The sequence below is a fragment of the Orbicella franksi genome, chromosome 10 (genome assembly GCF_964199315.1).
Source record: "Orbicella franksi chromosome 10, jaOrbFran1.1, whole genome shotgun sequence".
Taxonomy (NCBI): domain Eukaryota; kingdom Metazoa; phylum Cnidaria; class Anthozoa; order Scleractinia; family Merulinidae; genus Orbicella; species Orbicella franksi.
The window spans coordinates 11011707-11027125 of record NC_138154.1 but is presented as its reverse complement, the minus strand read 5'-3'; the positions used below and the strand labels follow the sequence as shown (position 1 = coordinate 11027125).

At 38.8% G+C, this 15419-nt stretch overlaps 1 protein-coding gene across 1 annotated transcript; it reads left to right on the top strand.

The window, feature by feature from the left end:
• Window positions 1–3368: 3368 nt before the first annotated feature.
• On the top strand, window positions 3369–15070 carry LOC145500465 (sodium-dependent glucose transporter 1A-like). The gene is made up of 3 exons (XM_081479977.1): window positions 3369–4516; window positions 8827–9112; window positions 13349–15070. The coding sequence occupies exons 1-3, from the start codon at window positions 4214–4216 to the stop codon at window positions 14500–14502; spliced, it is 1743 nt and encodes a 580-aa protein (XP_081336103.1). The 5' UTR covers window positions 3369–4213; the 3' UTR covers window positions 14503–15070.
• Window positions 15071–15419: the final 349 nt, after the last annotated feature.

Genomic DNA, 15419 nt, shown 5'->3' with positions numbered 1-15419 from the left:
AATTTTTTTTTTGAGATGACAATCACTCATATAACCACAGACCGAATAGGACTCCACTCAGTCTATTACCAGTACTATTCAAAAACTCTGACAGAGGTAGACGTGCTTAACTGACACTTAAATCAGGTACCTAAAAATAATGGAAACGGGTGTATCTTTAATTTGTTTTAATTACTACACTTCGTGATGTTACTTTTTTAGCAAGTAATTTTTGGCCACACCTTGTATGGCAGTTTCAATTTATCAGTGACAGTTCACAGATGGACCTCTTTGAGTTTTTGCTAGTCAGTTCTTTTTTCCTAGATGAAGAAATATCCTCTTGACAGAAAAATACCCCTTAAGATTTGTTCGTCTGTGTTCTCAGTTATCACTGTACTCTTTTTCCTAGTTTGTAGACTTCAGTAATAAAATTTAAAGTGCCACTATGATCAAATTCTCCATACCCATTTTTTTACATTTTCGCACACAATAGGTTTTTCCTAGATTGTTTGCCAAATTTCAATCTATTACGAACATTAGAACTCATGTCGTTTGGACCTTTATTTCCGAGAATTTATGGCTGCCATTAATTTTCCTTGTTCCAAGTCTTGGTTGAGAATTTGAGAAAATGACGTCATTTTCTCAAAAATACCACACAGGTTGAAATTATAATAACAATTAGCGCAGCAATTCGCATAAAGAATAACAAAAACTTTGGCTCACATATTCGTGCAATTTTTTTACATTAATTGTTATCATAATTTCAACCCGTGTGGTATTTTTGAGAAAATGATGTCATTTTCTCCAATTTTCAACCAAGACTTGGAACAAGGAAAATTAATGGCGGCCGTAAATTCTCGGAAATTAAGGTCCAAAAACCACGAGTTTTAATGTTCGTAGAAAATTGAAATTTGGCAAGATATCTAGGAAAGACCTAATGTGTACGAAAATGTAAAGAAATGGAAATGGATATCGAGAATTTCATCATAGTGGCACTTTAATAGTGATTCACAAAAGTGCTGTGGTATAATTATCACTTTCTATTCTTTTTCTAAAAAATCGAACATTCCTATATCGAGGTTAATTTATTGCAATTTTAAATGATTTATCTAAGTACTTTGTTTGTTGCAAGCAATAGTACTAGTTCAGGGTTACTGATATGAAAATTTGCTTTCATGTGTTAAGAATGGCTGGCTCAACATTTTTTTGTATATGAGAAATGTTTTTATCGGTGCAGAGTGTTGATGAGAATTTCTTACCCAAACATTTTTTATGAGTGGATTAACATCAGCAACAAGCCAAATTAAAAAAAAAGCAAAATATTTAGAATATAGATATATTTTTTATAGCATACACTAAAATTGTTATGGCGTTCAGAAACTGAATATAAACCAATAAACTTTGAACATTAATGAAGTGTCATGGCTTTCGGTTTCTGAGGACCGTTTGACGGATTTGATTGTTAAGCAATGTTGCTGCCCACATCCACAGCCAACCCAGACAGAATCCCACGAACCAGCCCTGTGGAACAAAAAAAGACTTCACAAGTAAATGCAGTGCATGGTCGAGTTCTGCGAAACTACAATGAGCTACAATAGTGTTGAAAGACTTCACAGTAGAATTCAATTTTCGAGCGTCTGGGAAACATCCCCCCCTCCCCTTCCTCCCAAACAATGGTGAATTTTCTATTTCTAAGGTAACGCAGATCATAGTACCTACGCAACATTGAATCAGGGGGCTGGGGGTATCAGAGAATCAATGCTAAATGCAAATGAAATAGAATAAGAGGTTAAATATCGAAAAGTGTCATTTTCTAAAAACCTCTCTACTTTTGCCACTTGTAGCTCACAAGATGCGAAGCTTGGGAAAGTGGGCTCACTGTTTTATTAGACATTTTCCATTACACACTTTGCATTGGGATGCTAAAAATAATATCGAAAACTCTACAATTGTGCGATCTCCGGCAATCTTAGTCAAATTTTGCCAATTTTGCCTTTGTATGGCAGCGAGGGTAGAGTTGACCTTGTTTTGATACAGACCTCACTGCTTTTGTCATGTAAATGCACCTAGTTAGTGTAGTGTATGTCCATATATGGTATTTCCTTATTTGGAAGTGACCATGTGCTTGAATAGAAGAGACCATCTAAAATGGCGAATTAAAACGTTGTGTTGTCAAATCCAGTCTCTGTTTGTTCCGCAAACACCACAGTTAGCATCAGAACAACTTGTTTTACACTCTAGCCTCGCTGCCATACAAAGGCCAGGTCACTGAGCAGACAACTGTAAAATGGTCTATTGTCGTGTTTTGCAATTTGAGACCTGGCAAGTGTCAAAGAGGGTGGGGTTTTTTTTACATGTACCGAAAAAGGTAATTTCTTGCAAGCCAAACTGCGACCTTGTAAACAACTGATGGTGTTTTTTGGAGCATTCTCATCCGTCCAAATTAGCCACTTTAGAAACAAGAGGAAATCTGGGGCGAGTCCACAAACCACTGTGAGATGTGACTTGCCCCAGATTTCTCCTCATTAATTAAGTGGTGAACTGTCTATGAAATTAAGACAATTTTCATTTCGATGTTATCGAGATTTATTAGCATCCTGAGCATTTCCTCGCTTTGACTGAAACTTAACTGGATCTTGTTCCCACCCTCTGAGCAAACGTCTTTCTAATTATCGAAGATCACTAATTTCCTTTTGGTGCAAACAGGACAACTCGGATTAATATTAATTGAATTAATATTAATCCTGATGATTATTATAATCCAGTAATAAATTACTATAATTCAGCAATAGATTATTGTAATCCTTTACTGAGGTTTGAGCCATGCCTTAATCTGAATTATATTATTCTGATAATTATTAATCCACCGTGATATATGCCGGCTCCGAACCTCGAAACAGTTAGTGTCTTTGGGATTCTCACTATTCTCATGCAGCTGGTAGCTATTCCCTTTCTCAAGCTCCCCTTTTTTTGTAAAAGCACATGCCCATGGCATGGATTCGCTGGCGCAGAGGCGCTTGTTCCTATTCATTTACTCCTAGGGTCAACATAGTGGTATCTACCAGCTCTAGCATACGCATGGAATCGTCATAGCATGTGACTGATGTGATCAGTGTTATGTCTCGTCAGTCCCGTGTTATGTCTGCAGTGTGTCTGTCATATAGATCTGTTATATCCATTCACATTCATTACATTCACGGGAATTTTATCTGGATTATAATAGAGATAATGATATCGGATGATATTATTGATAATAATCTAATCATTCCAATTGAATTATAGTAATCTCTTACTGAATTATAGTAATCTATTACTGGATTATAATAATTTATTACCAGATTATAATAACCCTATTATAATCTATTATTGTTGTTATTATTATTATTATTATTATCATAATCCACGGATTAATACTAATCCAAGTTCCTCTGTCCAGGAATCCAATGGATTCTTGCCAATGTGCAAAATGTGGCTCATATCGTGAGACTCATCAGCCCTTCCCATTTTCTTTTTCCCAGTCCACTTTATACTTATCATGCTTATCCTTATAAAAAAAATGCAACTTAAATTGCACAATAGAGGATGAAAAACCCCATGCATACATGCCTTTTTATAACCCTATGAGGTAATCTCTGAGCTAGCTGTTTTCAAAATGGTATCCAGCCTCCCGCAGACGGTTTCCACGCGCGTTTAGAGCCATCAGCCACCGTGTCCTCGCGAGAATACTCGTTGTTTCCATCAAGAAATGGCCTTTTTCACATTGACCTGTTTTGGCTTGTTGATGGAATGCAAGTGCGTCTCGCAAATTGAAAATAAAAATATCCAGCTCTTCCAAGCGGCTTGACCTCACACACTCGTTGTCGGGAAATGGCTGTCAACTTAAGTGCCACTATGGGGTAGGGTAGGGAAGAAAGAGATATAGAGTCCGTGACATGCTGAAATTTAGCATTTCACTTGAATTTGAAACATAGTAGGCGTATAGCAAATTTTCCAGGATGAAGCAATTTTTTTTTTGTTTCTTGACATAATAATTTTGTTTTAGAGATTATTTCCCGTCTAGGTATTGGTAGGGAGAGTATTTGTCGTCTTGTGACTGCCTGAAATGCGATCCTCGCAAAACAAAAAATGGACTCCTGTGTGATGTAAACAGTGCATCGTTATTTTTCTGGACTACGTGTAACATCGTTAAATTCAGCTCTCAAATTTCCCTTTCCTCTTGCGATGACAGACGTTTATGCGACTTCTTGAACATTTCGGTACTTGTAAAATGGCTGGATTATCGTCGTCGACTGCCAAAAGAGGCGGTAGAAATCTGGGTCAGCAAGCAAGCTCAAACGAAATGGCGGAAATTCTGCGCGCTTGGGACGATGAAGATGACGAAATGGTCGACTTTATACGGACTTCAAAGGCCAACCGTGAAAATCTTTCCTCGGCTTGTTCACGAAATACTAATGGTTCGGCGACTGTGGCGAAATATTCGTCATCATCTGTACGAGTGGCGAAAACTGTGTGCCTCTTTGTCAGTTTCTTCGGCTTGGTGAGCAGAATTTCTTACTCATGTTTGCAGTGAACCTAAAATGTTTATAGGAATGTTCTGTTACAGCTTGCGTGACTTTTAGTGTAGATGCTCGCCTCATTGAGCACAAACAATATGCTGCTTTATTATATGGCTAGCTCCGTGAGCGGGCAAGATGAACCAAATCCTGCACTGTGATTGGCTACCCGAGCGGGCAAGATGGAGCTATCTTGCCCGCTCGGGACTACTCGCCGTGTTCCGCAAGAAAAATTTCCCCGAAAGCCACATAATAAATCCTTTATTGACCAAGCTTGTTCGGTCAAGATTACTGGATATTGGCCTCGTTCTTTTTTTGCGTGTTTATGGACCTCGACTCCGTCTCGGTCCATAAACACGGAAAAAATAGAACTTGGCCAATATCCAGCCATCTTGACCTCACACTTGGTCAATAACCCATATATGTCGCTGCTATTATAATGACAATAAGCCTCGAGATCGACTGGTAAATAAATCGAAGAAAGGCAATCGAACCAGTTTTTCATGCGTCTGCTAGCACTGTCAAAGTAGCTGTGGATAGGTGATAGCCTGCAGACTACTTTTTCAATGTTATGATGAAATTCATTGTCAATAATAGGACAGACACATGAAAAACTGGCGTAATTTTTTTTTTCACAAGAACTGCAGAAATCCTCATGCACTCATTGGCTAATTTTCATTGTCGCATTTTGGACAGACACATGAATTTATAATTTATGTGATGACCATGCAACGAGTGAGAGCGGACAATTTGACATCCACAGCTACTTTGACCTTTTGACAATGTTACATACATGATGAAATTCATTGTCAATAACAGGACAGACACATGAAAAACTGAGGTAATTTGTTTTTTTCTTTTCAATAAATTATTGCATAAATTATAAATTCATGTGTCTGCAGGCTTATGGACATTTATAACATAGCCTTAGACGAGCACGCATTCTGACTGGCTGATATGCTCGATCCATTTGCCCGTGGGTTGCATGCTGATGTCAGTTTGTTTATTTGTACTTTTTCTCAGAAATTTTTTTTTTTTAACGATGCCACTTTTTTAAGGCATAATTCCTATTTTTTTGCCTAAAATATGGAAAAATCTAATAATTCTTTTGGAGATGAGGAAGATAATTCCTGTGAGCTACCAAATTTCTAGCGCAATGTTTTTGTCGGGCCTCCACCTTGCTAATTTAAGCGAGCAGGAGTTGAATGAGCTGGTTGAACAAGCACTCGGAGATGGACCAACAAAACAACAAACTGGTCTGTATCAGCCGAAAGCCATTGAAATGCCTTTGGCAAGAAAAACTTGAACATGAGAGTTTTAGCAAATATCTGTTTTAAGTGAAGTCTTACAAACAAAATCCTTTTGTTCCAAAAACATTAATTAAAGATGATAGTTTTTCAAATATAGGTAGCCTCTGATGAATTATTTCAGATCCTGGGTTTCAGTTTTGCTAGATCGCTCGTCGTTTGATCGTGAATTGAACTCTTGAAGAAACAGCTGCTCGCAGGAATGTCTGCATCTTGCGCAAATGTAAGCTTGCATTTCTGACATCTTCCTTTAAGCCTCAGTCTTCTGCTCAGTTAAGCTTATTTTACCAAATAACGAAAGTAACAAAGCATCCTTTAAAGCTGTTAATGTGTTTAAGTTCAGCCTTAGACTTGCAATTCATCAAATTTAAAACAAAGTGGAAAGGACATCATAACCCACAAACCTGCTATTGAATAAGAGCATCTCTAACAGCTCAAAGCCAGGGGTTTTTGTTCACTTTCTTCTCCACTCTCGCTTTTGAGAAATGTTTCTTTCCATATTGTTCTTTTGTTGAAGAGGCCATGAAGGACAGAGAGCTCAGCCACCAAAAGCTTCAACCATGTGCAGTTTGTTTTCAATTCTCCGGAAAACTGATCCAGTTTACTGTAAGCTTAGTCAACTTTTGAGAAACGCTTTTACCGACTACAATAATTATTTTCGTTTGTTGTCAGCTTGATATTTAGGTTAACTGAGCAGTTTGAAGTTGTTTGTTTGTTTGTTTGATCGAGGAAATATATTAAAACTATAACTCGCCGCAATCCAGGAAAAATTGTTGGTGTGTTGCTTTGTCAGATTTTTGAATGAACATTTCCGCGCGGTTTTAAATTGATGTAAGCAGGATGAGATTTAATAAATATTATCTCAAAAGTCTCAATATGTTTATACAAGAAATGGTAAATATGCAGTGTGGAACTATCGAGTTATGGATGCTCTTGGGAGGTTTGCTAAGCACTCAAGAAACTTCTTTCTTTCTTCTATGCTTCTTTCATGCTTAGCAACCTCCCGCATGCGTCCATAACCGGATAATTGCACGCTGCACGCTTACCATTTCTTAATTGTCAATTATTCCATGAGCGTGCATTGGATATGAGTTGACTTATCATTATAATCATCCGATATCCACCAAGCGTGAGTGGAATATTGGAATATTGAAAACACCCCTAAAATATAGAAAACTAAACTAAAAAAAAAACTCTTAAAACATAAGGTATAATGGCTGACAACCCATGATGGCTAAGCCAATGAAAATGCTCGAATTGCATTATCCAATGATCCAATTTGTAATAATGAAAATTAGCCATTGAGCACACAAGGATTTCTGCAATTATTGTTAAAACTGCAAATTGTTACTAATTCATTACTTGCAAAAAATTTCAGACACTAGAATTTTGGGTGTTTTATTTCAGAGATTTAATTGGAATTTCCTTAGGGAAGGGGAGGGGGTGGGTTCTTTAAGACTAAAGAAAAAAATATAGAAATGTTTAAAGCTTAAGGCAATTCCCCTGAAATAAAATTGGATTTAGATTTTTGTTCAAACTTTGTCCAATGAATATTTATCATATGAGAACGTAAATTATAAAATAAAAAGGGGGGTGCCCGTGCTCGTTAAGGAGCAGTGAGGCATTGAAAGTGTCTCATTTTAGCATTATTTAATGCTTATTACAAGAACGCATTCTAAGTTATTGTAAACTCTTTGTGAACCCAGACTCATGAAAATATGCCTCAAACTACAGTCAATACTTTTGTCGGACACAAATAAACTTTTTAAGTTTGATTTTGACAGACAGCTGAATCTTTGTTAAAATATTGCAACCAAATTGCTTGCTACGGCTATCAAACTGCAAAATAGAAAAGACTACAATGCAGCTGCTATTTTTCTTTAGTTATTTATTCCATTTTCAAACATAGAAATCAGATCAGTCTTTTCTCACGCAAAGCTAATGATTAGTTGATTAAAATGACTGGGAAAACATTTGGGGTGTCTGAGCTCGTTAGCCAGCTGTAGCCATTTTTCAACTGACAGAACTCAATATTAAGGCAAATCCGCCGTGTTTTCAATGTGCGCGTGCACGAACGCGCGCTTATGACGCCATAAATTATGCGCAGTAAGGATGCGCAATGCGATACAGGGGAATGACCTTAATATTGGAATTTTCAGTGGAGTTGGGGGAGAGAGAATATTTTGTGGAACTACAAAATTTTTGTACACTAATCTTATCTCACCTCAGACGGATTGCAGACGAAAATTTGGGACACTAAGCTGCTGAAACATAGCTAATGAAAATTTACCCCAGCAGCCTGCAAAACACATTTTAGGCTGAATTACTTCTGTGAAAATGTTAGATTTACTGCACCCTCAGAGTTTTACAGATACACTGACAGGAAAATAAGAAAAAAATTATATCATTCAAGCCATTATGTTTCTGACCTCAAACAGACTGTCTTTTGCATGTCTGTTCACTGTTCCTATGGTCTGTTCAACTAATCTCTCTGGTGCTGCAGTGGACATGGGCATAGTTAGAAGAATGGTAAGCACATGGTGTGTATCCTCTAGGTTCTTTCAAACATTTAATTTGTTTTTGATTCAGAGACAATCCAGGCAAACCCAGACAGCTTGTTATAAGTTTTTTTTTATGTTTTAGACCATCTTTTTGCTTGGTTTAGAGCACAATGTTTGAGCATTTTTCGCACATGTTTGATTTTTTATAAAGTGAATTCAAAATGAAGACATTGATATTACTGTTACCTAACACTAGGCTTCCAGTAGTTCCTCTTTTGCTTAGTCCGTCATGCATGATGCGAAAGAAAGCCACAATAAAAAATGGCCACACAACGTGCTTGAATGACTAAGCGAAAGAGGGACTACTTGTAGTCTAAGCTAATTACACAGAAATTCTTGGAAAGCCAGTTTAATGGCTAAGTGATTCTGACACTAATATTGCATCATTTTTATTAATACTAACAATTTTCTTCCCTTTCTACACAGGGTACTTCTGTGGCCATCCTAGGACCCACATTGATAGAGTTGTCCTGTCAAATTGAAACAAGCCTGGCACACATGTCATATGCATTCACATCTCGCTCTATTGGTTACCTCACTGGGAGCATTGTTGGCGGCTGGTTATTTGACAAGTACAATGGGCACGTGGTGTTATCGCTGTCATGTTTGTGGGCCACTCTGATGATGTGGGTTTTGCCGTACGTTAGTAGTATTTATGGGTTGGTGGTTGTCATATCACTGTTAGGAGTGGTGCTTGGATCACTAGACACAGGTTTGAGAGATCAAATAATATTAATAATGTTGTCAACATCAGTCAGAGCAGAATTCTTGCCATAAAATGTAAAATGTAACAGTGTCACTGTTTCAAATTTGATAAATCGTACTCTTTACTAGATAATTGGCAAATTTAATGTGCGGTTCCAGAAACTAACCATTTTTCCCGCACACAAGGGATTGGAACTTCCTGGATATATTTTCTGGAAAGTTCTACCCAATGCTGCTTAGGGAGATAATGAAATATGGTACATGTAAAGATAATTTTATTGGAGTTTTGTTTTGAAGTGGCTACTGAGGCATTGATAATGAGAGAATTTTAATCCAGCCAGTTAATTTAAAGCACCCTAATAGGGAAACTATTTTGCATGAGACCATGTGACATGAACTTTAAAATTCTCCCTAGTAACTCTCTCTCATGTTTGCGTCAGGCCACATGGCTTGACTCTTTTGTGAATCAGTTCAATGATGTGGTTGATTATTTACAAAATTTCCATTTCTGTAAAACTGGCTGCTTGAGATACATGTAGTAATAATAATAAATAATAAATAAATAAATAGATAAATAAATAAATAAATAAGTCTTTACAATTGATTTTATAGATCACTCCTGTTGATAGGTCTTTACTGAATTTGTCGTAAGTTTTTTTTTTCGAAAATGGAGCCATTGGTCGTTACTTGTCTGTGGGTGACATTGATATTGAACTGATCTAAAGTTTTTGTGATTTTCTCTGAAGTTCCTTGAATGTACAACAAAGTAACTAAACCTCTGTTAGTTTGAGACTGGTTTGTAGAAACAATGGTACTTTGACAGCTTCTAATAAATTGGTCGGTGTAACCATTGATCTTTAGAGCGTCGACCACGTGTTGTACTTCGGATAATTTGTCTTTTATCATGCCTGACTACAACTATGGCATTTTTAAAGTAAACTATATTTAACGTATTAATAGCACTGTGGTGCCAATTGGGGGACACTGTAAATACATGTAAATAATCAAACAAATATTGCAAGTAAAACATAAACTATAATAATTAAGAATCTCAACTGGTGGGAGGCTAACCAGTTGGCTATTTACACAATGCAGTCAAAGATAGCGGTAGGGTGGAGGATTTGAAGCAGGGAACTCCAGATTTAAAATCCAGTGCCCTAAACCACTCGGCTATGCTGCCTCCTATCTGGTGAAAGGGTCACTTTAATGGGTAGGTAAGAGGGTAGACAGGTGCTAAAAACTGAAAGCATTTTAGGGGAGATTTGTTGTCGCAGAAAACAGTTAGTGCTTGAAGGGCAACTGAAAAGAAACACTAAAAGGAGACTTCAAATTAGTTTCACATTCTGCAGTTCCTTCTGGCTCTGTCTATTTGGTTCCAACTGCCCATCAGCTCCCCCCCTTACCACGCCCTGCTATTTATTGCAAAAGTTCATCTCGAGGCAGACTCACCATGTGCATGTAATTCAATGCGGTTGCTAACAAATACTTCAACATTTTTGAGGATAATAAGCCTATGGGCATACACTGTATTCTCAAACGACCTTGCTGTGGGTCGACGTATGATAGGAGGAAGGGAAATTTACACCTGATATCTGCACTGTAGTGAGCTTACTTTTGGGAGGGGTTCTTTTCTGAAGGGGTTACCTTTTTTGCCCGATGTATCAGGATGGTTGCTTTTTGATTGCAACCACTTTGGCTAAATAGCAATAAATTAAATGTATGTACAGTGGAGAAACTATTGTATAATCAGGGCTGCAAATAGCAGTCAGTCGTCGGACATTGGCTAACCAAACTTTACTCGTCCAACGAATCCCAACGGTGGTCGGACATGGTGTGCGGACATTTACCTTACGTTAACTCATTTTACCGTAAGGATGAATAAAAATCTACCGTGAGTAAATCTTACTTTTTTCGATGATGTCCGACCACAATCTGTTTTGTCTGACCAAGATGGTGTCTTAGTAGGACATATGCCCTTTCAAGAGAAAAAAAAATATATATATATATATATTTGCAGCCCTGTATGATGGGCAAGACACTTAACTCTCGCAGTGCCTCTCTCCACCCAGCATTGGCACCCAAATAGGCACCGGTGAATTTAAGTACAGTTGAACCTCCCGTAAACTACCACCCAAAATGTCAAGCCTAAGTGGTCGCTACAGGAGGTGGTCGCTTTACCCTATTTCGAGATTAAATCCAATACTTCCCATCGAGAAATTTCCATCGCGTGTACTACTCAGGAATGCGACAATGTTACAACACTTTATTATCCAATTTACGCTCCATTATCTGTCAAATGGTTGCTTACAGGAGGCTAAAAACAAAAGAAAATGTCAAACTTTTAGCTCTAAAAGTGGTCGTGGTTACTTACGAGAGGTGGTCGCTTACAAGAGGGCTCCAAATATAGTGATTTGACTTGGAAACTTTTGGTACTTCGGAAAACTGATCGCTGAGGAGAGGTGGTCGCTTACGAGAGGTAGTCGCAACCGGAAGTTCGACTGTATATATATATATTTTTTTTTGTTTGGGGGTGGGGACGGGGGTGGGGGGGGGGGGTTGGTGTGTATAGTAAAACTGGGATGGACTACACGTATCATCCCATCCAGTGTGGAGTAGAAATACTTCTAGTTGCCTCATGCTACAGAACCTGGGATAATCTCTGATGGTATGGACCATTTGGCCCAATGTACACTTTACCTAGTTACACATCTATAACAATATCCACTGTGTGAACAGCTTGTCCACAGTCTACAGCTCTTACTCCCGTTTGTTGCACTGATGCCTGAGTGAGCGGCTATTGACCAATCACAAAATGCGTATACTGGCGCAGATACAGGAGTTTAGAGAGGGAGGTTCGAGATACAGACCGCCGGAGGTGGTACCCTGTAGGGGAATCCGTGGGCATTCTCCCCCATAAAATTTATGAAATTGAGGTTGTCGGAAATGGGATTCTCGGCATTCTGAGTGCAAGTCAAGAGTGTCAGAAACGTTGTAGTTTCATTCCATTAAGGATTGAATGCATTGATTAATATTTTTACAAGTTCTACGAGGTTCGTCTGTGACCCCTGAACCCCCCTTGATCCGCCCCAGGTATATGCATATATATGATGTTGTGGTTCAATTTTACCTTTGGTACAATGTGGTATTTTCCTTTGTTTCACGTCCATTATTTAAGAAATAGAACACATGTACCGTGTTTGTATCGAGCTATAGAAACACGAGTGGAAGTTTGGGAGAATGAGAAATGCTGTGGGAACACGAGCCGCAGGCGAGTGTTTCCATAACTTTATTGAGTTCTCCCAAACTTTCACGAGTGTTTCTATTAAACAATTAGATTATGAGGTCGATAGAAATCGAGAGCGAATAATCTAATTGTCTTAGTATAAATCTGCTAGTCGTTCAAAACTTTATCTAAATAATCTTCAGACACCTCGAAAACGCAAAGAAGCGGCCGTCATTCTGTTAACAAGCGCACATTGCCACGCTACTCACTGTCTATCACAGAATAGATAGTGAGTAGTTTAGCCAATCAGAGAACGGAATTCGTAATGGCACGGTGGTAGATTTATACTAAAACTCAATAGAAACACGGGGAGCATGTTTTCTATTTCTTCTAGAAAACACCGCGACGGAAAAAAGGAAAACAACTTGTTTACTTTGATCATCAAAATGTAAATTCTCTTTGCACGTGCCATCATTACGTCAACAGCACGTGTTAGTTCTATGTTTCTATCGAGGTTTAGTATAAATCTACTAGCGTTATGTCACGAATGCCGTTCTCTGATTGGCTACGCTACTCACTATCTATTCTGTGATAGATAGTGAGTAGCGTAGCAGTGTGCCCTTGTTAAAAAAAAAATTACGGCCGCTTCTTGGCGTTTCCGAAGTGTCTGTGAAGAGGATTTAGATAAAGTTTTGAACGACTAGTAGATTTATACTAAACCAATTAGATTATTCGCTCTCGATTTCTATCGGGCGATAGAAATCTCAAGCTCATAATTAAATTGTTTAATAGCAACACGATTTTTAACCAGTCAGCGCGCGTGTTTTTTAGGGCTGTTTTCTTAAGTACATTACCATGTACCTGAATAGAGGGAAACACAAGTACCAAATTGTACTAAGGGTAAATTTGAACCATAGCATGTTGAAAGCTTTGTTAGAACACTTGGAAATTTATTGTCATTTACACGCTGGAGTTTTAATTTTGGCTAGTGAACAATATTCATCTTGTCTTGAATTTCAGGTGGAAATGTCCTTCTGCTGAACACCTGGGGTAAGAAATCAAGACCTTACATGCAGGCTCTTCACTTTGTGTTCGCCTTCGGCGCGTTTGTGGCCCCTCTTATAGAACAGCCCTTTCTTCAAGATATGGGCCCACTCAGGATAAATGTCTCAGACGCAACCACAAACGAAACAGAGTTCATAAACACAACAACTTACCACTTAGTGAATATTACTAATTGCAGTATTTACAATGCTAGTGAGAGTACGATGCCTGTCACGTGGGCGTATTGGATCAGCTCTCTCCCCCTGGCCATTACTGCCGTTGGATTCATTGCGTTCGTGTTAATAAAAGCTTGCAGTCTACAGGACGCTCAGAGTCAGCAGGAAGATGCTGCTAAAAGCAACCAAGGCAGCCTGGTATACAGGCTGGTGATTCTTTTGCTGTTTTCTATATTCCTTTTGCTCTATGTGGGTCTAGAGATTGCATATGGAGGATACATCTTTACTTTCGGTGTGAAGAGCATTCCATCGATGAGCGTGGATGGTGCAGCATTTCTCACTTCTGCCTTCTGGGGCAGCTTCGCCTTGGCGCGACTGGCATCTGTACCGTTATCAAGGTACCTGAGACCTTCCAAGATGCTCTGGCTTGACATGGCTGGGTGCATGTTGGGATCAGCCATATTAGTGTCGCAAATTTCTAACTTAGAATGCAACAAATCCGACCATACCAAACTGTGGGCGGGCACTGTCATTTTGGGGATTTCAATGGCGTCCGTGTTCCCATCTGCCATCAACTTTGCGGAGTATTTTGTAACAGTGTCAGGAAAGACCGCGTCTGTTCTTTTAGTCGCGGCAAGTTTTGGCGAGATGCTCATTCCCCTTGCTGTGGGAAAGACGATTGTTGATACATCGGTGGGGCCGTGCTCGCTGATGGCTTGTGGGTTTGTCATCAGCATCTTAACGCTTCTGACTTACTTGTTGATCGTGGGAGTTAGTCGCTACTTTAAGTGGAGCACCGGCTTTGCTGGGATGTTGTACCAGCGGAATCAAGAAAAACATGAAGACGGGAGAAGTAAACGCCAGCCTGATGAGGTTCTACAGCTCTTGGAGCAGAATAACGAGGAATTCTTCAATGGCGATCAAGACCGGGCAGTGTATAGTCAAGTGGCTTAGAAGTATTTTTTTTTATCTAGTCTAGAAGAATGAAGTGAATTTAAAAAGAGAGTCATTCCCCAGTGAGAGCCTGTAATATTTCCAAGGTCATATCTCAATTTAATTTTAGACATGGTAACCATTTCTTCACCGAGTCATTTTATCACGAGCGTTGCGTGGACGTTTTCGTCGAAGATTTAAATGCGCGTTAATCCGCTTGGGCTGGTCATGTGACCAAAATCCGCGTCACTGGATTGGCTATTTCTGGGATTCCGGGATTTCTGACCCAAGGGAAGGATTACGTACGGAATAAAGTCTATATGGGGAATTAACCCTATCACCCTTCACCTTCTCGTTTTAGGCAATGCAAATTAAACATGCACGAAAAAGTACAGAACGACAATGAAGATTCGTGGGACTGTCACTTGACCATGCATACAAAGTATCAAATGCTTCTGCTTGCCAAATTTCAGTCTTTTTTTTTTTTTGAAAACGCGACCCTTTTATTGTACTTCGTGAATTACCCTTCCCTTCCCCCCTCACGTGGCATTCCGTCTAAATTTGTGTGTGTTTAAAAACAAACAAACAAGATAGTCAATTTTAAATTTGGTATTGAAATAAGAAAAAGGTGAAGTTCTTAGACCGACCCACAGTACACGGAGATACGAACTCTTGAACCCCTAAACAACGGGGAGCGAGCGTGAGAGAGACTTTAAAAGAGCTCGGGAGAGACTTTAAGAGCGTTTTTGCAACAAATTTGGTGAAAATAAATCTTCCTTTACGGACCTGGGGACCGTTTCTGGATTAGGAAGCTCCCGAAAAGTTTTCGCACTCGGAGAGCCGTAGCAAAATCTCAAACCTTATGATTACAGACCTGTTTTATTCACATATTCTTAATATAAACAGAGGTTCCATTCCGTACAAGAGGTTTCAGGCGT

Bases quoted from the DNA above. Each gene is read 5' to 3' on its own strand.
- LOC145500465 (XM_081479977.1), top strand. From the start codon at position 4,214: ATGCGACTTCTTGAACATTTCGGTACTTGTAAAATGGCTGGATTATCG. The intron at 4,517-8,826 runs GTGAGCAGAATT...CTTTCTACACAG, and splicing joins TTGTCAGTTTCTTCGGCTTG to GGTACTTCTGTGGCCATCCT. The intron at 9,113-13,348 runs GTTTGAGAGATC...CTTGAATTTCAG, and splicing joins GCTTGGATCACTAGACACAG to GTGGAAATGTCCTTCTGCTG.